We start from the raw sequence: 24,159 nt of genomic DNA on the forward strand, positions 1-24,159 counted from the left end.
CTGATTTTGGAAATGGGTGACTCAATTGCAATCGAATTAAACTTTTCTGATCAGCAATATAATTTTAATAATTTTGTTAATAAGATTTATTATTGTGAGCTAGTAATACTCTATACTCCATGGAGTTATCTCTTATGATCTGTGGACTTGAAAACTTACCCTCTCTGAGTCTGATAAAGTTATGGAGAACGCAGGCACTTTTAATGATCGAAATCGCTGTATGTTCTTGACATCACATTGATCTTTAGCATTCCGAATGCACATTCTACGCTTTTTTGCTCCCTTGACAATCTATAGTTAAATATTCGTTTCTCATTATCAAGAAACCTTTTCGGATATAGTCACATCAGATGTTTTTGTAAAGGGAATACCTCATCTCCAACAAAGTAAAACGGAAAATCCACATCATCATTTTACTACTACTCCTATACTAGTGTCTCCTCTCATAAATAAATGCGCAAGTGCCTTAAAGCTGCATCCAGTGGCCAGATACCTACGGCAAAGTTCGATAATTATATTTTATTTTCAGTTTTCCAGTTTAAAGAAAAGTGGAAGAACCTTCGAACCTTACTTGCGAAGAGCATGAAAAAACTACTATTTGGAAGCGGAGCCAAGAAGATTAAGGATTATTATTTAAAAGGTGCTATGCAGTTCGTTACGCCCTTTATGAAGTCAAAACCGCAACAAGGAAATTAACCTAGAGAAACAGAAACAGAGTCCATTTTGAATGAAAGTAGCGACAGTCAATCCGAAGTAGAGACGAATAATGTTGTTCACTTTGGAAGAGACCCTGCCGATTATGTTTCAAAGTCTCAAGAGGAAGAAACAAGTATCACACCTACTGTTGAAAATTCTCAAGGGAAAATGCAATCAACTTAAGCGCAATATTGGAATGATGTAGGCAGTAGACCTCAGAAACGGCGACAAGTTGACAAATGTTTTATAGAGTATGTTAAAAAAAAGTCAATGCCTCCGGCTCTGGAGAAATTTAACCCAGATCTAGAATTTTTAAAAAGTTTGCTTTCGGATTTAGCTAAACTAAATGACTATCATTTCTAGAGAAAGAGGAAGTCATGGCTGCGAAATATTCGAGACTGGACAAACATGACTGTAGACGAATTATTCCACGTTGCAAAAGACAGAGAAGCTTTTAAAAATGTGGTCGCCAACCTCCGTTAATGGGGACGGCATAAGAAGAAGAAGAAAAGACAGTTTAAAAAATGAACTCTTGACACACTTGATGCGCTACTGTGTGATGGTCCATCCGTTCCAGTACCAACGCCTAGCCCTGTTTATTCCAACTGCTCAACCCAGTCCAATTACTCGACTCATTCCCATTCAGCAAGTGAATATGGAAAACAAGGAACTCCGGTAAAAACATTCATACATCATTTTTCACCCGATGCCGATGTGTCAGATGGTAATTATGCCAACATGTCTACTCTTGCAGACCTTTAGTTCGAAAATTGTATTTTTTCATCATTAAAATAATATTCCTGTAATGTTTTTATATTCAAATGATCCTTACCTGAGTGTAATTAATAATTTCTCAAATAAGTTGATCGCATCTCTGTAATTAATATCTTGTTTGGTAAAAAGCGGTGCTACCATATTTACTAGATCTTCAAAGGCCCTTGGACTCATTTCATAGCAATTCTGAAATTGGGTACGATGCATTTTTAGTTCTTTAGCGTATATACTTCCTCCATGTTGTTTAAGTGCACTAAATAATGGATGGATTCAGTATCTTTTTCTTTTTCTGGTTTTCGCTTTAAATACGGCCAAAACATTATAACTTCGTCTTCTTCAGATGACATTTTGAACTAGTGATATTGCTTTGATGTGCGAGACACCATAAAATATATTGCCTGTGACTTATTGTACGTTGCCAGTTGCTAGTTGCGTATTGCTCTGGTGTACGAGCCGACTTATGGCACAAAAGCAATATCAATACGTTCCTCCCTAAAAAAATTCAGGTTCGGAATAGTAACAGAGCAACAGGAAACAAAAAATAGTCTCATGTTATACTTTTAAGCAAAGTTAGTGTGAAAGTCATAGACTAGGTAGAGATAGTGCAAACACTCCTGACCACGACGCAGTAGACGAAATTTGGTTTACAATAGAATCTTTCTGCCTTTACGTGAATTATGACTCCGCCATCACGCAGCTCCATGGTCAGGAGTATTTGCACTATCTCTAGAATATTGTGTTTTTATAATATTTTACACACCAACAATCTTAACGACCTTAATATTTTGATATTTCATCCAATATTACCAAATTAAGGATCAGTCTAGAGTATTATCTATTTTTTTTTTCTAAAAAATATTTTTGGTTGAGTATGTCCACGGCCAACCTAATAAAATTTCACCTAATTTTGATTGCAATTAATATTTAGCTCAAAAAGTTAGGTAAAGGGAATTCTTAAAAAATAATAAAGAATGATCAATTTAAGAAAATACGCATTCCTAGTTTCGACCATCCCTGTATATCATAATTAAATATATCTCTATGTTATTAATTTTAGACAATAGTAAACTATATTAGAAATTCGTTGAACATAAATATATTTTTTCACTAAAATCTGTACAATTCTGCATGATGTTAATTTTGCTTATTATTGTGGTAGGAGAAATTATCTTTTAAACTGCCTCTTAAAAAACAAGAAAATCAAAAAGAGTTCAAAAATTTAAAATATACAAAGTGTTGCATTAAAAAAGATAAGTTTGTTCCACCCCGCCAATATGGATGGCTCTGTATGTGTATATTTCAAAATATATCACCTTTTACCTGAATATTTTTTTCGTATCCCTTACGACCAAAGAGTAATTGCACTTCCTCGCGTTAATGACGCATCCCGTATACAATATTTATGTAAAGATTGAAAAATCTCACTTACCATTGTCAATTCTCGGTTTTATATATATTATTATTTTCTTACATATAACTTTAATTACATAATTTGCTACAAAGACACGATACAGGGTGCAAAAAACTTAAAAAAAAATTTACCACATTTTGTGTATCATTCAGTATAATTTTCCTGAATTTGTAACTTTTTTGTGTCATCAAATAAACCAGTTAGTAAAAAAATGTGTCAATAATATTTTATCAGTGGCATACCACGAGCAGGACCATGGGTATGCAACTACTTATTTCCTTCTAAGTTTCACGTCACTGGTGGCTCATTAACTGACTACAGTTTTAAATTTTTTCATATTTAATACGTAAGTTATGTATGCTGTTAAAAATATAATATAAAATAGTAGTTTTCGAGATATTGCACTCAAAAATAGATCTCTTTCATTTCAATTCCCTTGCAAATTTTTTAACTTTTCCAATGTTTTTTACATAGTTTTAATTAAAGTGGGTGCTTATTATAATTAGATCGTAAAAAGGTATTATGTAACCCTATGAGAATAATCGTATGGCCCTAGCATTTATATAGAAGAGTACTTTATATGGAATTTACCAAATAGCATAAGAAGGACTGATAGGTTTCAGTATGTATATGGAACAATATAAAGAACATTGAAGATGCCTTCGACAGTGTTTGGTATGATGTCGTCCTATATAAACTTAAATCATCCTTTTCCACACCTCACTATCTACTATTAAAATTATATCTCATAGAACGTCACTTTCAAATTAGATTCCTTAAAGAAACCTCTCATTATTATCCCATAAAAGCCGGTGTCCCTTAAGGAACTATCCTTGGTCCTTGGCAAACAAAACTAAAAATGTTTATATTATCAATCTTATCAACGCAAAAAGATTAAAAAAATATTTTTCGGTGTTTTAATATATACGAAATCGAAATGCTACAACATCAATGATGCCCTCAATTAACATCAGGAAACCTTCAAATACACCTGAATCTACTACAAGACTGAAAAAATAAATGAAAAATTAAACTTAACCACACCAAGTCTTATCAAATTACATTTACGAACAGAAAAGCCTTATGCTCGAAAATCACACTGAACGATATATTGCTACCAGTAAAAACAAAAGTCAAATACATGACAATGACACTTGACCAAAAGCTCACTTGGAAAGCACACAACTTGGCAACCGATATCAACAAGACAATACGTCAAATAAATTGGCTAATAGGCCGAAAATCGCAAATATCTACAGATAATAAACTTCTTATTATCGTCATTGCATGACGACTCTGGTATATCGTTCACGGGAGAAGAAATCAGCAGACAAACAAAAAACTATTTAGAATACCTGCCAATCCATCCCAACGAGGAAGCAAGGCAACTTCCAAGAAGCAGTCAGACGAAGATTGAAGAGACAATGGCCAACAGACTTCATTTTTTAATTTCGGTTTTAATTTTAATTTTAATTTCAATATTACTTTCAAATTTCATCCAACATTAATTTAATTTGTTAGTGTTAGTATTTATTGTGTTATCAGTTAATAATTTCTCATATATCTACAATATTCACATTTACTAATAGCTTTTAATAGCAGATTGTAAACTTGCAAATTTGATAAAAAAAATTACTTTAATTTTATTAATTATTTAACTATTTTAATATATTTATTATTTAATAAAAACAAATTGTCAGCTAAACGAATATCGAAATGGCATTATTGCATGTTAATTACTTGTAAAGTTATTAACGAAAAACAAATTAGGTCATTATTTAAACTTAACTTTAGGTTTTAAAGACATAGGTGGGGGTTACTAGATGGCGAATAGATGAAAAAGTACTCGTATTTTTACCTTGCGTTTTTTTTTAAACAATAATTTATGGCCACAATTTAATTTTTTATCTATAATTTTTTTCCTTATATTTTACATAAACAATATTTATATCATTTTTTTATATCAAGAATATCTTTATTTTCTCGTTTTCTAGATTAAAATTGATAAATAAGTTACGTTTTTTTTTTTGCACTAATTTATAAATTTTATTAATTTTTTATTAACAAAATAAAATGTTATTGATACATTTGAACATCGAGAAATTACCGTCTTTTAAATTTGTGCGATATTTCCCCCCAGATCGGTCAAATAATTTAAAAGTTATTTAATTTATTTATCCCTGAGGCTAAATATTTAAACTATTGAACTTGCTCTATTAATGATGCTAGACACATTTAGCAAATTTCATAGAATTCTTTAAGACTTAAACTATCTCAGAAGTTAAATGCATATTACGTTTTCATCGAAATTATTTACAAAATAAACGTGTAAAAAAAGGGTATGTTTTTTACTTATGAACAATTGTAATAACTTCTATATATTTCAAGCTACAGACTTGTACGTACAACCATTGGATAGCTGGTAAAAAAACTCACATTGAAAAAAACCTATGGCCAATAGAACTGAAGTTAGGGACTATTTTTTAAAAATCACATCTCCATTGTTTATAAACATTAAGAAGTAAAATTTACACAAATTTTGAATGAAAATCTAAACTGTGTACTGAAACTTATAGCTATAAAATTCATCTTATTTTTCGAAACTTACAGCCCTTCGAAACGAAGGTCAATACAAATGTCATTAACAACAATTAAACATCATTTTTATTTATAGTAATATTAAAAGTACAATTAGTTAATGAGGCATTTTCAAAATTGAAACCGTGCAAAAATGTTCCCGATTCTTGATACTCATTGGTAATTGTTGATGATACTGATGGTTGAGAACAACTTTCAGCAATCATTTCCGATGTTGGCGAATCATGAGGGTTTAAAATTTTTTTAGCATTATCGTTCTTATTTCTTATTTCGTTTAGGTTTTCCATTTTCGCACTAAATTTGCGCTTGCGGTTGCAACAACAATAAGCTGTCTTTAATAATTGCAAACAACTGTAACCAGGGAGACGCAAATCCCACCGACGACTTAATTATTTTAATTTCTAACATCTAGACGACTTTGATAGTTGTCACAGTTAATTTCGAGTAAAAATAGCGTATGAATTGTACTATTTATGGTTGAAAATTGCTACGTTTAAAGAAAAAATAGTATACTTTATTCGGCAAAGAAGCGACTTTTCTTGACTTGTCCTCTATTACGAGCCTGACTTCGTTCGGCGCGTAATATCGGGCGCGTCAAGAAAAGTCATTCTTCTCCGCCTCATAAAGTAATATACTATTAAACTATTTGGCGGAGCTGGGGGAAATTTCGCACAAATTTATAAGACGGTAATTTATCGATGTTCAAATTTATTAATAACATTTTATTTTATTAACCCTTAAATGCCCGTGATATGAAAATAACCATAAATGCCCATGTGGGGTCTCCTAGGGACCCCACTAAAATTTTCAATTTAGTAACGTCATTTAGCACTGACTAAAAGGGAAACACGGTTAAAAATAATTTTAAGCATATTTGAATAATTTTTATTTATTTTCATACAAAATTAACGGCTTTTCTAGAAACAAATTATTTTCAATTCGAACAAAATTAAAATTAAATAATAATATAAGCATATAACTTTTAGTTGCAATTTTTACATACAATAGTTTTTTCTTCTTTTCTGTGCACCTGGCATATAAATTTTTTGCAAAAAGAGCAAACGGTATTCACTTTTCTGTCACAGTTTCGCGGACACTGGTAACAACGAGCACGTTTCTTAGCCAAATGGACGGATTGAGTTGCAACTTCGGTAGTTGGGTTTACCATTGGTATGCCACAATCTTTTAGAGCAGATTTTACATAGGCTTTATGTTTTATATATTTCGCTCTTTTTTCCATGTTGTTTCGAGCAAGCTCAGCCCCTAATTGTAACAGGAAAATACGTCTTCGTGAAAAATTATTTTTCTTCCAATCAGGATTTTTTTCAATGTATAAAATATAGGCATTTAGTGCACATATGTCTATAATATTCATAAAGAGCCTGAATGGCCAACGAGCAGTTCTTCTTTTACAGGAATATTCCCTAATCAGTTTGTCGGCATTATCAACACCACCCTTGGTATTATTATAGTCTAAAATCATCAAGGGTTTGTTTTGAGAGTCTTGACAAATTATATCACTATCGTGTTGACTTGAAAGAAGATGTACCATCCTGTGTATTTTAGGTATGTACGAAACCATAGCTAATTCTTTAGTAAAAGCAAATATTGACGACTCCGCAGGTCTTTTTGTCAAACTTAGTTGTGGTGGTGTATCAGGTTTATTTTTGCGGACGGTCCCAAGTAAAGTAAGGTTTTTAGATAAAAGATATTGAGCAAGAGGAACACTGGTAAAAAAGTTGTCAGTTGTAATTCCTCTCCAACTGCCATGATATGGTTCCACCAGATCTTTCACAACACGAAATCCCTGATTTTTCTCTATTCTACCACCTGGTAGTTTTCCAAGGTACACCTGAAGTTTTGATAAATAAGATGTTTTAACATCCGCGGCAGCCCAAATTTTTATCCCATAGCGGCAAGGTTTTGATTTTATATATTGTCTAAAAGGACACTTTCCTCTAAAACTCACTAACTGTTCGTCAACGGTTATATGTTCGTATGGTTCAAAGGCTTTGTCACAGTTAGAGACGAACATGTCCCAAATTACTCGTATCGCCGCTAACTTATCCTGTTCCTTCCGCTCCACCCTGGTCACTTTGTCATCAAACCTCAAGAAACTCGATAATTCTTCAAATCGGTTCCTAGCGAATGCGGCTGTAAAAAATGACCGGCGTATTGAGGTGTCTGTAGACCATATCTCTCGTGTCGATTCTTTCCCACACCTTAAAGCACCAGCTTTGATAAGTGCTCCTAAAAAGCTATCCAGTTCATTGTTGGTAAGTACCGTCCACTCTTTTTTGTTATTCGGATGTTTTTCGTTCCACTCTTGATAACGCCTAACAGCTTCTTCATTAGTATGAAGGCATATGACATTCTTCATCTCTTCGGTCAAAAATAAATTGAAATAGTCTAAAAACGTGTTGGAATTTTTACTATAGTTTGTTAAGCCTGGATGTACATTTATAATATTTTTTTGTTGCCTCTTGGATCTCACGAAAGGTAGGCTATTCCACTGCATTCCAGATTTGGATGTATATGTTGGACCACTAACCTCACTAATATTATCGTCCACTTCGGTAGGTTCTGCATCTGATTCCTCGTCACTGTTGACTTCTAAATTGTCCTCAGTTTCCGAAACATTTTCCTCAAAAACATCTTGCTCTTCGCTATCTGATTCGTCGGTAATCTCATAGTCGAAATCGGAGTCTGATATCCCTTCTTCTATATTTCGGATAATTTTTTCATGTTCTTGGTCGCTTATTGTCATTTTCATTCTCTTACGGTCCATTTTTCAATGTAAACTGACGAAAAATGTTAAAAATAATAAAAATATTCTGGTGCCTCTAAATGCCCAATCGGGGTCACAGCGAGACCCCACTTATCTAAATCTCTCTTACAGACCACTGCACCTCACGAATGTTCGTGGTATACTAACAGAAAACGTAGGAGACACGTCCACACCACGATACACAGACTACCGGTATGTTCTTGCGCATGAAAGGCGAACGCGTGACGTCATATGGGAACCTTAATTTTCATTCGGCAATGCTAAATCAAGCGGTAATATTGTTGGAATTTTAAAAGTATGTACCTATCATCGCTTTTTGAATAAAAAATTCTTTTTACTGCCATTTTCCAATACGCATTTTATTTAAACATGAATTTCCATTGAAAAATAAAGATTTTATCTTTTGTCCAATATACACATTTACCATAATATATTAAAAAAATAAAACAAAATTAATATAAACATTTTACTTTTGGGTCTGTAAAAATGTTTCACATAAAATTGTGTTTATTTACTGTTATTCTAAATTGTTGAAAAAAATTTGACTAAAAATAAAAAACATTTCCAAATCATTTAAGAAGTTTTAAGTTTTAGATAAAATACTTAGAACCAATTATTTGATGACTTTCAAATTTTATTTACAAAGTAGAAAAAGGTTGATTTCAAGTTAAACCAGGTCAGGAATCTAAAAATTTAAAGTGAAAAAATTTTATTAGACTTTGATATACATACATACATACATACATACATATATATATATATATATATATATATATATATATATATATATATATATATATATATATATGTATAATATATATATATATATATATTTCATACATATATTATATATATATATATATATATATATATATATATATATATATATATATATATATACATATATAACATGCAATCAACACCAAACATACTGTGAATTTTGATGATGTTAGAATTCTCTGTAGAGAACGTAACCTTAATAAGAGACAGTTTATGGAGATGTGTCATATTTTGAAACAACCTAATGCATTAAATAAGAGAACTGATATCAGCAACTTAAGCCAAATTTACCATGCACTAATACTACAAAATTGATTCTTCCGTATTCTACTTTTAAATTATTGGTTTCTTCTTCAACTTCTTTTATATATCATAACATTTATGTTGGCATCTACAAAACTTTTCCTTCAATCTCACCATCTGATTGTCAGTTCTGACATTCGAACTTTCAAATACTTTATTTTGCATGATATGATCATGACAGTCAAGATCCCTAGCCTTGCCGTTGTTAATATAACATTTCAAAATTGACAATTACATTTTTTTGATAGATTTTAGAATCCATCAATGTTTTCAAAAGTTAAATTATAAAACAAATTAATATAAAATTACTTAAATTGGGAATCTTCCGGCATTCTGTGTTTTTGCTGATTTATTTAGTAAATTAATATTTGATGTGTCTTCACCATAATAATATCTTAATGCTACAGATCTTTTAAAGGTAAGATCGTTTACTTAATTGTTTTTTATATTAGATGTATCGCTAATACCATTCTTTTAGATGAACTGATGATGCCCATTGAACAGTGGGCGAAACGTATTCAATAAAAAGATAAAGTAGCACAACTCTTTTCTTTTTTTTATCTTCAAATTGACCGAAAATATCCCATTCACTTACGAGTGCACATTTTTATATATATATATATATATATATATATATATATATATATATATATATATATATACATCAGCTTAGGTTATACTTATCTTTTCTCGTGGCTTCCAGTATCTCTTAGTTGTTCCTTATCGGGATAAAATAGGAAAGAGAAATAAATAGAAATAACATAAATAAACAAATCTAAATATCTTTTATTATCAAAAGAAATAATATGAATATTTATCAAATAAATTCCATGAGCTTAACTGTCCCAATGAAAATTGTACCACATAAAACAATTTTAATATACCAAATATATATCGGTTTGTTTTTTTATAACATTGATAAAACAACATAAACAAGAAATTTGGATATTCGTAAAATAATTACACTTCCTATGAAAATTTTGAAATATTGGAATCTTTGTTCATAGGTTTTTGTACTTAAAAAAATATAAAATTCTGAATATTATAAAAAGAAACTTTTTAAATTTATTAAGCAATATTACAACAATAAACAACAATTTGTAACTAAAATAATCCAGAATTACTTTAATCGTTTACAGCTTAATATTTTAAAACCTCAATTTAATCACTTTCAACGCCACCAAGTACGAATTTGCTGTATCGAAACTCCAAACAACAAAGAAGGAGCAAATGGAGTAAATAAATTTTAGGTTCCCGCGTGACGTAGCTGCGCGGCCGAACCAAATTTAGCGACGACAATCGGCATACCGTTTAGTCTGTGTATCGTGGTCCACACAAATACCTGATTGCGCGGTTGCCAAATGTTTCAAATAAAGATATTATAGCCAAAAATGTATGTCTGGGGTCCCATAGTGACCCCGATTGGGCATGTAAGGGTTAATAAAAAAATTAATAAAATTTATAAATTAGTGCAAAAAAATTACTTTTTTTCAAATATCTCCGTAAATTATCAATTTTAATGTAAAAAACGGGAAAATAAAGATATTCTTGAAATAAAAAAATGATATAAATATTGTTTATGTAAAGTATACGAGAAAAAACTTATAGGTAAAAATCAAATTGTGACCATAAATTATTGTTTAAAAAAAACGCAAGGTAAAAATAGGAGTATCTTTTCATCTATTCGTCATCTAGTAAACCCCACCTATGCCTTAAAAGCTTCAGATATCTGCGAAAAATTTTGCCGTGAAATCGATGGTTTTTGCATAATCAGACTATGCTATATTTCAACTTACATAATAGATAAAAACAAACAAAATGAGATTTTATTAGGTGTTCTAGGGTAACAGAAACAACCACGTTTTTCATTATCAAATAAACAACTTGCTAATTAACAATTGCAATAACTTTTAAATAAATAAATATTTTTCAACAAACATTTATTTTGTACCTAAAGGGTATTAACAGACATATTTTTTTGTAACTTTTGTTATTATTTATGCCTTTTCAATGTTTATTGCTCATACAAGTTTTGGCCGTTTTTCGCAATTGTTTAAATACAATATCAACCAAATTTAATATAGAATGTCTCAAATGAATCATTTTTTCATAACATTTTTTTATTAACAAAACTTCAAATTTTTTTAAGGATTCGGTCTGAAACGAATTACTTTACATTTTATTTTTTGTTCATTGGACTATATAATAGAGTTCTCTGTTTGAAAGTTCCCTAATTAGTGAATGTGTTTGTTAGATCTAAACGGGCGAATCACAATAAGTAAATTGGGCTAATGTAAAAAAATATATTTGCTACATTTTTATGTTTTGTGTCGTTCTTATCTTTTAGGCACAATCTGACATCGAGTGGAAATTTGGATTGAGCAAGTTGATTCGTTCGATGCACAGAACCACGACAGCTCCTTCACCGATCAACTTAATCACCACTTGGTTATTTTATTTAGTTGATGTGTGCAAGAAGCGAGGTAAGATAGATCATGTAGCCCCATACATTAATCATAAGCGAGAAATTAAAGCATTTTTCATGCTTGTTTTCAATGTTTATTTTGTATTAGGTTTTAAATCCACTACAATATGGCTAAATTGAAAAAAAAATAAGAAGATAATTAGATTAAGTTAGGTTAGTTAAGAGTAGGATTTGGGTATTATAAAAATAATACATTACAGTACAGTCAAAAATTTTAAATTCAATCAAGGGATGAATCTTATATTAATCTTATAGAATAAAAGTCCTAAATTTGTTAAACTGTTTGTTCGGGCTGTTAGGCCGTTGTCTTCTGAGATTAGTTCTCGACATTTCGCCGATACTAGAAGTTGGCATCTTCTGGAGATGTTACTGCTTCGCTTATAAGCTGAAACTTATGTACAAGCGAAGTTACTTAGTTTCAGCTTACAAGCGAAGCAGTAACATCTCCAGAAGATGCCAACCCCTAGTGTTGGCGAAACTTCGAGAACTTATCTCAGAAGATAACGGCCTAACAGGCCGAACAAACAGTTTAACAAGTTAGACGATGGCCGTGAAAGCCTAACGCATTTTAAAAGTCCTACACTTACTTTCGGGATCTGCATCTTCATTTGGGGCATACGCTCCGACAATTACGATGTTGTGCCCATTCTTTTTAATTTCCAGTATTAGCAGTTGTTCATTTACTTCAGTCCACGATTTAATATTGTTTTTAAAATTTTTCCGAATGTCAATAGGTACTCCTGTCTTAGCTCTGTTATCTTTACTCACTCCACTGTAGATACGTATATATTCTCCTACCTCTTCATTTCCTTTTCCCTTTTTCTTGGTCTCGGTGAGAATACATATAACTATTTTTCTTTCCGCTAATTCTTTGAACACTTCTGCTTGTTTGGTTCTAAGTCCTTGGACAGTCCATGTAGCCAATATCATTTTCCTTTTCCGTTGCATTAGTCGTCTTTGTTTTGATCCATCCTTTGTATTCCGAGGCTTTTGGTCGAAATTTTTAGCATTTATTTCTTTTGGCAAGTGATGAGTGGCTAGCCCATAGCCTCAAGTCTCCTTCTTTTTCCGGGCTTGGGACCGGAACCGTCATTTACTGAACTACTCAATCCACCCAGCACTTACCAAAGGCGGAGTTTGTTATCACTTTGATTGTGAATTTTAGTAATGTGTTAAATAAATTAATTCCGCTCTAATTTTTTGGGTCCAATTTGTTTTCTTTTTGAAGAGAGGTATTAGGATGCTTGATTTCCATTCTTGAGGAATTCTGTTTTGTTCTATTATTTTTTGGATTAGTTTTAATAGTTGTTTGGTCAGATCTGGTTCTCCGTACTTTAGAAGTTCGTTTAGACATACCTCCCCTTCCTCCTTAATATTTATTTCTTCGTTTGTTGTAATCTATGGTGTTGGGGGTTCATTATTGTCACCTTAAGTAAATAGAGATCGAAAGTAGTCTGCCCATGTTTCCTTTTGAATGTGTTTTGTTTTTATTAGTTCGTTTATCTCTTTTCTTTGTCCTCTAATCATTCTCCATATTTCTTTTTTGTGTTCTGTAGACGTCGTGTTCCATCTACTTTGAGAAGCTCTGCCAGTATTCCCTCTTTATTTATCTAACTAAAATATTCGTTTCATTTTTGATTCGTTTATAGTGGTTGTATGCCTGTTGTGTTTATTATCTTCTGTATTGTAAAAAGGCTTTCCCCTTTTTTTCACATTTTGTCTTCTTTTTCTCTCTATACCATAGGCTTTTCTTTTTTGATATATTTTTGTTGGTTACTTCTCCTTCTCCAAGTGATTCTGTTGAGTAATGTTAACAGATAAAAACGAGGAGAGCCTAGAAATCACGAAACAAATAGCTAAAGGTAGCAATAGTACAGCAAATTATTAAAGTAAAAAAAATATAGAATAAGGCAAAAATACGAATATATACCACAGCAATTCGACTGACGTCGACGGTTCTTTATTCAAGTGAAACTAACTGGCTGTATGGCAAACTACCGAAGCCATATTAAAAACAAATTCAAGTGAAACATGAATTTCAGTAAAGTATTGCAAAGTATATGCAAATAATATTTGTATTTTGCTGTACAGGTGGTATATATTTATAAAAAGAAACAGCGCCCCGAAGCATATTTTTTCATTTAAAGTACAACATGCAAAAATCTTCCCCTTCTACTTGAAAATCAAGCCAGTTTAGGGTTTGCTAGGTGTAAAATTTGCATCAACATAAAATGTATTAGTTTTTATGTGACTCTCAAATTAAATACTAAGAGATGTAGTAAACCATAAGTAACGTAGTAAAAAGAGTAACATGCACTATGATTGTCTCTGAGTTTGAATATTAGATGCCTGCGTATATCTGATAATACGCAAATGTCTTGATCAGTACGATCAGATAGCTATCGGAGAATCGTTATCTTTCCAAGGTATTAACTGCTCTTTATTAATCTGTTACCGAAATATGTTCTGAAAGATTTATTTTGTACATTTATATCATACTTTAACTTTACAAAAAAAGTATACAAAATGTAACAATTAAAAATCTATAAATTAATATATTAAAGATTTTATAGTAAATTTTGGGATCAAACTGTTGTTTGAACTGAAAATTATATTATTCTATTTTCTTTTTATTAAAATCATTGCTAATTTCACCAAACTTCATGTAGAAACCTTATTAAACAACTTGGAAAATAGATTTTATTCCAGTGAAACAACGTAAACGCCAAAGTCTAGTCCATCTAATGGGCACCTTCCAACGCTCCTCCCAGCTGAGTCCCAGGTCCAAAGCAGGCGCCAAATGGCTGTCCAAAGTCAAAAAGGGCAGGCAGATCGCGCCCAAAGAATCTGTAGCCCTATCCGTGGCCCATCTCAGTCCGCTGGGCTCACAATTAAGCTTCTCCATGCAAACGACTAGGATAGAACACGTGACAGATTGGGAAGCTATAGCGAAGAAGTACAGGGCGTTGATGGGAGAGGTAGACGAAACTAAGGACAAGTCGAAAGATGATGAAGAAGAAGAAACTGAAGAGGAAACTCCTACGGGAAATGCTATACCAGTACAAAACTCTTTCGGTTAGGTAGTTAAAATACTAGTAAAATTGTCATTTTAGATAAATTAGGGTAAAAACATGTTTTGACAACATTGAGACTATCGACTTTGGCAAAACTCGTTCTCTAATATATTCTAGTTAAAGTTGGCGCATTAGCCAAGTTTTGTCTATTTTTTACCGCATCTTGACTATTTTTATCTTCGCCAACTCAATCTGTTATAACATCAAAAATCTTAATTAACCCTTAGCCCGGCCACTCACTAACATGTACGCTTAAACAATTTCGCCTGTCATTTATGAGAAGGACACACCCTCTTCATGTACACCTGTCAAGTTTGTCAGTTTACCATGGATTCTTTAGAAAATAATCTGTTTTTTCTCTTCTTATTTTTTGTACTTTTTGCTTTTTCTTCTTCTTTTTATGTGGACATGACTGTCTGTTTTTCAATGCGCCTCCAGTAAGTTGTCGTTTCATCGTTTTCGTGGTCTAAATGTAAAAATATATGGAATAAACGCAAACAATGGTGTAGGGAATTGTTGCGGAAAAAAATAAATTTACCCATATCAATTTCCTGAATGAATTAAGACATGAACCATTTAGGGGAACATGTTGTACCTACGACAATTTTTACAATTTGATTTTTATAAATTAGACAAATAAAGATATTAAAAAATAATAAAATCTGGACAGTTGATCATACCTTTGTAAACCTAATTCGAAAATGCCAATTTTCCAACTTATATATTTCTACCCATTTTATCACTTTTTTTGTATGTATGTACGTGTCCCTAGCAACAACCGGTCTGTTGTACCTACGGACAAGAAGAGTTGTACCTAGGGACACGAGTTAAAGTACTTGTACAACCAGAATTTAATGTGTAAAACAAAAATACTTCCTAATATTCGTGAAAATTTTATTGAAAATATAAACTGCTAATAATACACAGACTATTTTATCAAAAGATATTGGAAAGATAAATGTGTTTGATTGTCGAGAGGATGAACCTGCTGTACGTGGTTCAGGAAGTTTTTGTATAATATCGCTGATGTTAGTTGTATATTCCTTTTCATCTTCAACCGTAAATGTATAGCCATGTGCAAAGGAATGAGCTTTCTTTAAATATTTTATTTGGAACTCTGTTTCGTCCACCTTTCTTGATATTGCGACTACAAAATATCCTGAATGCTTTTTCCCTTTTAAGTGCACCAAAATGAAATCACCTTTCTGAAGATCATCTGGAGTAAATTGAATGGAATCAATTTCTAAATCTGACAAAGAATTATCATTACAATTACTGCCGTCACTTCTAATCTCAAAATCAATTTAATCTTCCTCTGACGACGTTTCTTCAATATTTAACTTACGTTTTACTTTTTTTGTTTTTTGCAGTTCCTTTTTGCGCTTCTTTTCCACACTGTCTTTCTTACTTTCTTCTATTTCAATAAATTCAGGTGTGTTGGTAAGAATGCGAGACCTTCCTTTTTTCGCTCCTTAGAAACGTTACCTTTGCGCGGCAAATCTTTTGGAATGGGACGAACCTCTATGGTGAAATAAAACTTGACATAACAGGAATTGGTTATTGAAAATCCAACTTTGCTTCTGGTGTGGAAGATGACGTTAAACCAGAACATAAAGGCTTAGGGTCTGTTTCGGAAGCATCACAATGCGGTGGATCGGGGTCAGAATAAACAGGAAAGGTTGATGAAGAGTTGTGTAAATATGGACCCTCTCGATCGGTTATGTTAGATGGCAAAAAGTCTTGTTCAGTAAAAATATCACTGTTTAAGGGGTATCGACCTGATACTTGAAAGCCCTTGGTTATATTGTTTGGACTAATTGCCTTCAAGTATGCCGTATTTGCCAACTCTGCTACGTCGTAAATGGTAACTAGTTTCCCTGCGTTACCAGGAGAACTCATCCAATTAGTCATTGCATTATTGTAGAAAGACTTAAAGGGTCCAAAAACAGATAAATCGAGAGGTTACAATCGGTGTGATGTATGGGGATGAAAAGTAACTAAAATGACTCCCGAGCGTTTATAGCGTGCTATAGCGCGTTTATCGCTAGAGTGTATATCCCTACTTGGAAACACACTCTGTACGGCACTGGATAGTGTCCGGTACTGGGTAAGTCACCCCTGTCACATAACTTTTTCTGACAAAATCAGAATGGTATCTCTCAGATTCACCTCTAAACAGATCCACTCTGGTCTAATAAGTCTAATGCAGGGCAGTCTGATCGTCTCCAACTCAGACAAATCAATACGGAGGATTACCTTTTAAATTTAGGAAATGTAAAAATAGATTCAGAGGTTACCACAAAGTAGAGTACACAATATGTTATAGGTAGTCCATATTAAATACACAAATTCCTTATATTGGTAAAATCTATTTTTTTATGAGTAATTGGTTTCTGTTTTCTTGAAAGTATTGTCTTGGAAGGTATGTTTCAATGTTAAGGATAAACAAATTAAATTGACTTTTCTGTAAAAAAAATAAACAAACTGTATGTATTTAATCTAATAAAAACTATTTTATATACATGTTAGAGTAAAATTTATACATATTTATTATTTGGTAACATATAAATCTAAAATATAAATACTCCAAATCCCACATTTAGTTTTATTTCCCTTTTTGTAAGTACTACAACAGTATTGGTAAAAAAGTATTAAAATTGTAACAAAAAAGAATAAATATATAAATTTAGATGAGTACAAGAACTAGGATTTCCAAAATAAAGAAAAAAAAGTCAGTAAATTTTGCAATAGTGGGGTAGAGTAGGGAATAACTGTCGCTTAAATTCTTTCTGTAATAACATGGAACCCAAATGATTTTTAAAAATAAAAAGGTGGTAAAATGAAAGAATATAATATTCTCTTTAAGTCGTAATTATTATATAGGTTGCAAAAATATGTTTTTAAAACTACAAACAAATTTAAAAACCACGTCTTGGCATTTTGTGTTAAAGTGAAAAGTATGACATGCTGTTTGGTTGACTTTCTTTGAGGCTTCAGCTTATTGACTTGGAAATTTTCAGATGTCGAATGGACTTTTCAGGTGTCGAATGAATTTTATTTTGTGAGGTTTCAGCCGGAGCAAAATCTTCATCTTTAAAAAATCAGGATTGTATGGAAACAATCCCGTCTGTCCAAATATTTTTCTAGCTTTCGCAGAGCTACTTTATCAAAAGCAAGATTAAACAGTTCGTCTATTTCATCTGATGTAATTTTTTTACCTGGATGTGTAAGTGTAAGTGTAGGCTCGCAACGTGCAGTGGATGATATGGTTATCCACGACTATGCATGGTTATCCATAAATAAACATAGGCGACCATATATTCCCGAACTACTAAACACACACAATGCCGTGGTTGTCTTTCCTTTTTCCCAGCTTGTCACAAATCCAACTCTTTTCTGACCTTTCTCCGCAGCAATTTTACATGGCAGCTGAACCGCGGTAATCGCTGTGTCATCACAGTTAAAAATTCTCGCAGCTAAAAATTGATATTTTTTTCTTCTTTTTTGTAAGGTAGATCTTAGAATAACGAACCTCTCAGAAGCTTGTCTTTCTGATAACCCATTTTGGATAGCTTGCAATGCCACTTGTAACTGCTCCTCAGTCCATCTAGCTCTCTGAATGTTTCTAATATATATGCGTGACATATGTAAAAGAACTCAAATTTCATTAAACCGCACAAAAAGCAATCAATAAAAAACATATGTGTTAATACCATAGACGTATACAGATAACGACATTGTTGACCATAGGAATTAAGATTTATTGCAATTCCATCTCTAGAGTATATTTATTCTAATGCTCTAAAACTAGTTTTTTGGTTATTTTTTAGCCTTAATAGCAATACAAATAAATAAGATAGTAAATAAGTAATATGTTTTATTGTCACTAAAAATTGTACAAATTTTGTGGACAAAGCTTATACGAATAAGACAAGAAAGAAGAAAAAAATCAGAATAAGAATCGTTTGTACTTTTAAATAAAAAAAAACAATAAAATTCTTCTAAACTTAAACATAAAAAATACTACCTAATTAAGAACCTACAAACTTCGTAAAATGTACCTAACAAAAAATAAAAATTGGGAACGGAGATTAATAAATTAAGGGCTCAAATATTCCACCTCCTTGTGCTAAACAGTAACCAAATCTGTCATACAGATTTCTCCTATTATTTTGGAGTAGGGCTGGTGTAATGCTTGTAGAGAAATGAAGTATTTTTGCCCTTAATTCGACTAGGTTTGTGGGCCTTTCAAATTGATACCTATAAATGCTTTCTTTGAGAAAACCCCAAAAAAAAAGAAATCGTTAGGCGCTAACCCACAGGATCTTTTTTTTTGACTGAGGTGGAAAGGTTCTAAACCGACTAGGGAAGATGTCCCTAGTACTGTTGGATTCGATCCGGAAAGGAGCACATGCTAGGACATAGCATCCAAAGTATGGATTATATGCGCCACATGCACCCCTGACCAGTCGCCTACCAACTAAAAACCACCCCTTCTTCGGACAAGGCACCCCCGGACGAGTTCAATCGGTGAACGAAACATTGAGATGCCTTGTGCAGTCTGAAAATTTGGGAGAAAATTGTAAAGGGGTTCTTACCTAAAAACGATAAGAACCACTTAAAATGATATGCAGAGACGGTAATTGTGGGGAAACAAAATATGGGTTCATAAAAAGTGCAGGTGTGTTCAGCCTGACAAGGAAGGAATGTGAATTAAAAAAGGCATGAGGTCGTGAAAACTACGTACGTAATATAATTACAGATCTGGCTGTACAGGTGCCGTCTATTCCGTCGTGCAGCCGAGCTGTAAAGAACTCATGACAGCGTATTATGTAATTTGTTACCTCAACGACCCTGTTCCTGTCTCGCTCTTTCTAGCGTCTCCTTTTTCTTTATAATTTGCGTAATTATGTCGACAGTAACATAGTAGGATTCTTTGTTTTGCGTCGCTTTCTGTATCAGATTGTTGGGCGTTATCGCTCCTAGCCTTGATATTAGATTATTCCGTTCTCTTTGGAAAGTAGTGCAAGCAAAAATGCAGTGTTCTGCGTCATCTATGACACCACAATCTATACACAAATCATTTGTTGTCTTCTTTATTCTATACGTGTACGACCTAAAGGAGCCATGGCCGGTGAGAAATTGTGTAAAAAAATAATTTAAGTTACCACATCAGGGATTAGCATTTTGGTCCATTGTGCCTTCTCCGTTTGTGCCTCCCATTCATTTTGCCATATTTGGAGCATATGTGATCTTACTTCGGATTTTATTTCTCTATTTCTCTGTTATATAAAGTGTCTCTTTCTTTAGCTAGGAGGTGAATGAGGAGCGTACCTGTTATGACCTGTAGGGCAATCGTAGAAGTAGTCCGGTATGCGCTTGCTACCTTTAGTAGAGGCTTCCTTTGTGCCTTTGCAAGCAGTTCTTTATACTTAGCCATTCTCAAGGCTTCGTACCATACGGGAGCGCCGTATAAGAGGGTAGAATGCACAATCTGAAGGTACATTCTTCTTTTGAGGGCACTTGGACCGCCGATATTTGGCATAATTTTTATTAATGCCGCGGTTCTCACTTCTGCTCTTTGGACTACTTTCATCAGGTGCTTTGTAAATCTTAGACCTGTGTCTAGTTGGATGCCCAGATATTTAGCACAGTACGTAGGCTCTATACTTGTACTACCTACTACAAAAGCCAGGTTTGGGCGGGCTCTAGGGCCTTTCAAGATCAGAATTTCTGTTTTTTCTGTTGCCAACTCTAGATCTTATTTCACCATCCATCTTTTGACTTTTTTACAGCTTCTGTTGACTAACATTTCTAACTCCAAGTTATTGTTACACTGAATGAGTAGAGCTAAATCGTCTGCGTATGCAATAGCTTTGGTCTCTGCTCCATAGTCGATTTCTAGGATTTCATTATATAAAATGTTCCAAAGCATTGGTCCTAGTACGGATCCTTGCGGTACACCTGCTGATGTTTTCAGGTCTTTAGGTTTTGCCACTTGGACATACCTTTCATTGAGGTAGTCCTTAATTATATTGATCAAATAATCTGACACATTTGCTTTTTCCAGTGAGGTGATAATGTGACCCCAGTTGGCTGAGCTGAAAACGTTTCTCACATCAAACATCACGAGGGCGGCCCATTTCTTCCTCGTCCTTTTTACAGTGTCAACTATTTCTTTTACCGCATCGGTGGATGATCTAGATTTCCTGGATCCGTACTGTTTGTCAGATATACTTCCATTTATCTGTAATTCGTCTTCTAGGCGATTTTTAATAAGATTTTCATAAAATTTCCCCAGGCTGTCTAGAAGGCAGATCGGCCTGTATGAGTTGGCAATCTCGGGATCCCTGCCCGGTTTAAGTATTAACGTCAGTCTTGCCTGTTTAATCATTATGGGAAACATTTGCTTCTGGAGGAGTTCATTGAAGATCCTCCGAACCATCTCAGGATTTTTCTCTATGATGATCTTTATCGCCTCAGGAGGCACACCGTCAGGACCAGCTGCTTTTCCTAATTTAATACTTTTTGTCGCTATTGCTATTTCTTCAGCCGAAAAATCAACAGGTCGAACGTTGACATTATTTTGAGTGAACTGCTGTGGGGGCTTAGCAGGAAATAGGGTATTAGCTATTTCATTCCGTTTTTTTTTGCACAAAGGCTGTATGGGGTCTCTCTTCTTAATGTTTTTGTGACAATTCTATAGGCTTCGCCCCATACATCATCTTCTAGTGCTGTGCATAGGTTATGCCAGCAAGAGTGCTTCGCCCGTTTAATTTCTCTACCCAATTCTTTTTTAGCTCGCTTGTAATTTTCAGTGTGTTGTGGAGTCCTATACCTTTGTGCCGTACGCCTGAGTCTAAAACATTCGGCTCTCTTGCTCTGGATCTCATCATTCCACCAGTATGGCACTGTATATGTGACGTTCTCGGTGGAGCTACTGGAAGTGTATGCATTAATAATTTTCTGTCTGAAATCTTGGAATTCGGTAGTGTCGTCTTCTTGTAGGTTACTTATCTGCCTCGTATAAGCTTCTTTATTAAAGGTTACTTTTTTCCATGACCTTGATGCCAATTTCAAAGACTATGTATCTGTGAAAAGTGTAGAGATTATCCTCCAACACCTCCCAGCCCGCAATCTTTCTGGCATAACTTTCATTCACAAGGGTAATATCTATGTGACTTCGACTCTCTCCTCTCACAAATGTGGGTTTTCCATTGTTTAGCACTACTAGGTCATTTGCGAATATCCGATCGTTTCACGTCTCCCCTCTATGGTCATTTCTGGGAGACCCCCATATGATTGATTTGGCGTTCACGTCGCCAGCAAGTATAAAATCCCGATATGTTTGTGATGTCATTATGATATTCTCGACCTGTTCTTTGTAGCGCATCAGGCTGATATTCGGAGAGATATAGCAGGCAATAATAGCCAGGCTTCCTATTTTAATTAACACGTGCCCCTCTTTCTTGACAATCTTATTTATGCATACTTTCTTATTCATTATGTATATAGCGACATCTGCGTTTATATCCGCTATCCAGCCTTTATTTTTAGTAATGTTTTTGTTGGGCTCAGGGACAACAAGTAGGTCTGCTCCAATCTCGAGGGCTTTTGCATATATCAGTTGGTGTGCCAATTTGGCCCTCCCGATGTTTATTTGGAGTATCTTTAGTATTTTTGTCCCTTGTGCAGCCATTTCAAAATCCTACCCTTGTCTTATTTTTTTTAGGTCTTAGGAACTAGGGGGCTTCCGTAACTGGGCCCGGCGATTGCTCCACCGCTCGTGGTGCTTGGACTTGATTCTTCTCAGAATTCCGAACTGTTTGAAGTGCAGTCCTGAACTTAGGGCAGTTCGTGGTGCCACATCTGTGAGGTGCATCACAAAGGACGCAACTAGCCGTCGACTGACATGATTTAGATTCATGTCCCGTTTTACCGCAGTTAAAACAGGACCCACTCCTGTCGGGCCCGTTAGTTATCTTGGGTGTGATCGAAGGACCAACACCTGGGACATCTAGGCACCCTCAGCCGTTTTTTCTAATTTGCAGCGTACCATGCCAACTCGCAGGTACTGTCCCTGGAGGAGAATCTCCGCGGCTGTCTTAGACAAAATTACTGAAGCTGCCTGCGTATCGCCTCTGAAAGGTCTCATTTCTGAGACCTTCCAGGATTCATCCCATGAACCAGACTGCGCCATAATAGCTTCTTTTAGCTGATCTTCTGTGGTGTCTAGCTCCATTCCTTTGACATGGATAGTCACCAACCTCTCCACACCCAGCTGCAGGGTGGTCATGCCCTTATTTTTGTCCGTTAGAGCAGCTTTAATTTGCTTCAGAGCACCCTGGTCCTTATCCATGGTGATGAGCAGTTTTCCATCCTTTGTGCTCCTAAGGGTACGGATGACGTCTGTGGCACCCGCCACTTTCACAGCAGTCTTGACTGTGGTAAGAAGATCTTTATATGTTATGTCCTTTTTAGATACAATCATGCCGTATGTAGGCCGACTAATAGATGTAGCAGTGGTATAAATGTACGCTGTTGTGTTTGTATGTTGCAAGATGCACTCACACATCTTCCTCAGGTCTTGGACCGAAAGAAAGCTCACATGATGGAGCGCCACTTTGCCTGCATTACCTATCTCGTCCTTAATTTGGACCATCCTGTCCCAGAGTGTCTGTTCATCTGCCGCGTTCTTAACCTTGATTACCTTCCTGGCCAAGTCCGCTGAGACCTTGGACCGGAAGGAAGTCCTAATTTCGAGGACGTCAAAATCTTCGTCCAGTTGCTCTAGTTCAGGGTACCGATCTCTATATAAACGTTGAACACTCCTCTCCATCTTTGGATCGGAGGGCTCAACCAGGACCACCTTAGTGAGGGTATCTGGGGCATTAACAGGGTTTCCGACTACGACAGTGGATCTCTTGAAAAGGCTCTCTGGCCATTCCCAGTCTTTATATTTATTCCACGTTTCGGGAGAATCTATTTGATCTATTGATTTCAAAACAGACTTGACCCCCGGTCCATGCCAAGGGTCAGTCTGCGTTGAAATCTCAGCGGTTAGGGGTTTACTTGTAGTGATCCGCTCAGCCAGGCTTGGGTCTGTCTTTATTATTTTGCTAGTCATTTGACACGTCGTGTGGACCGCGCATGGTTCAGTCTGTACGTCCGCATCAATGAGCATCTTTTCTGTCGCTTCGAATCTGTAGTTTTCCAACCACTTTCTAATATATTCCCTTTTAAAGGTTGC

General features: G+C 34.3%; 1 protein-coding gene across 3 annotated transcripts in view; it reads left to right on the plus strand.

Moving 5' to 3' along the window:
* Positions 1 to 17,491, plus strand: part of nompC (no mechanoreceptor potential C) — a 160,044-nt gene extending 142,553 nt beyond the window's left edge. For 2 of the 3 annotated variants that reach the window (XM_072532233.1, XM_072532230.1), the window contains 2 exons: positions 11,698 to 11,833; positions 14,533 to 17,491. In XM_072532233.1, the coding sequence (XP_072388334.1) occupies positions 11,698 to 11,833; positions 14,533 to 14,915 (519 nt within the window). In that variant the 3' untranslated portion in view covers positions 14,916 to 17,491. The remainder of the gene's footprint in view (positions 1 to 11,697; positions 11,834 to 14,532) is intronic. The other variant, XM_072532232.1, reaches the window with a different exon arrangement.
* Positions 17,492 to 24,159: the final 6,668 nt, after the last annotated feature.

This window comes from Diabrotica undecimpunctata, chromosome 5 (assembly GCF_040954645.1).
Source record: "Diabrotica undecimpunctata isolate CICGRU chromosome 5, icDiaUnde3, whole genome shotgun sequence".
Classification (NCBI taxonomy): domain Eukaryota; kingdom Metazoa; phylum Arthropoda; class Insecta; order Coleoptera; family Chrysomelidae; genus Diabrotica; species Diabrotica undecimpunctata.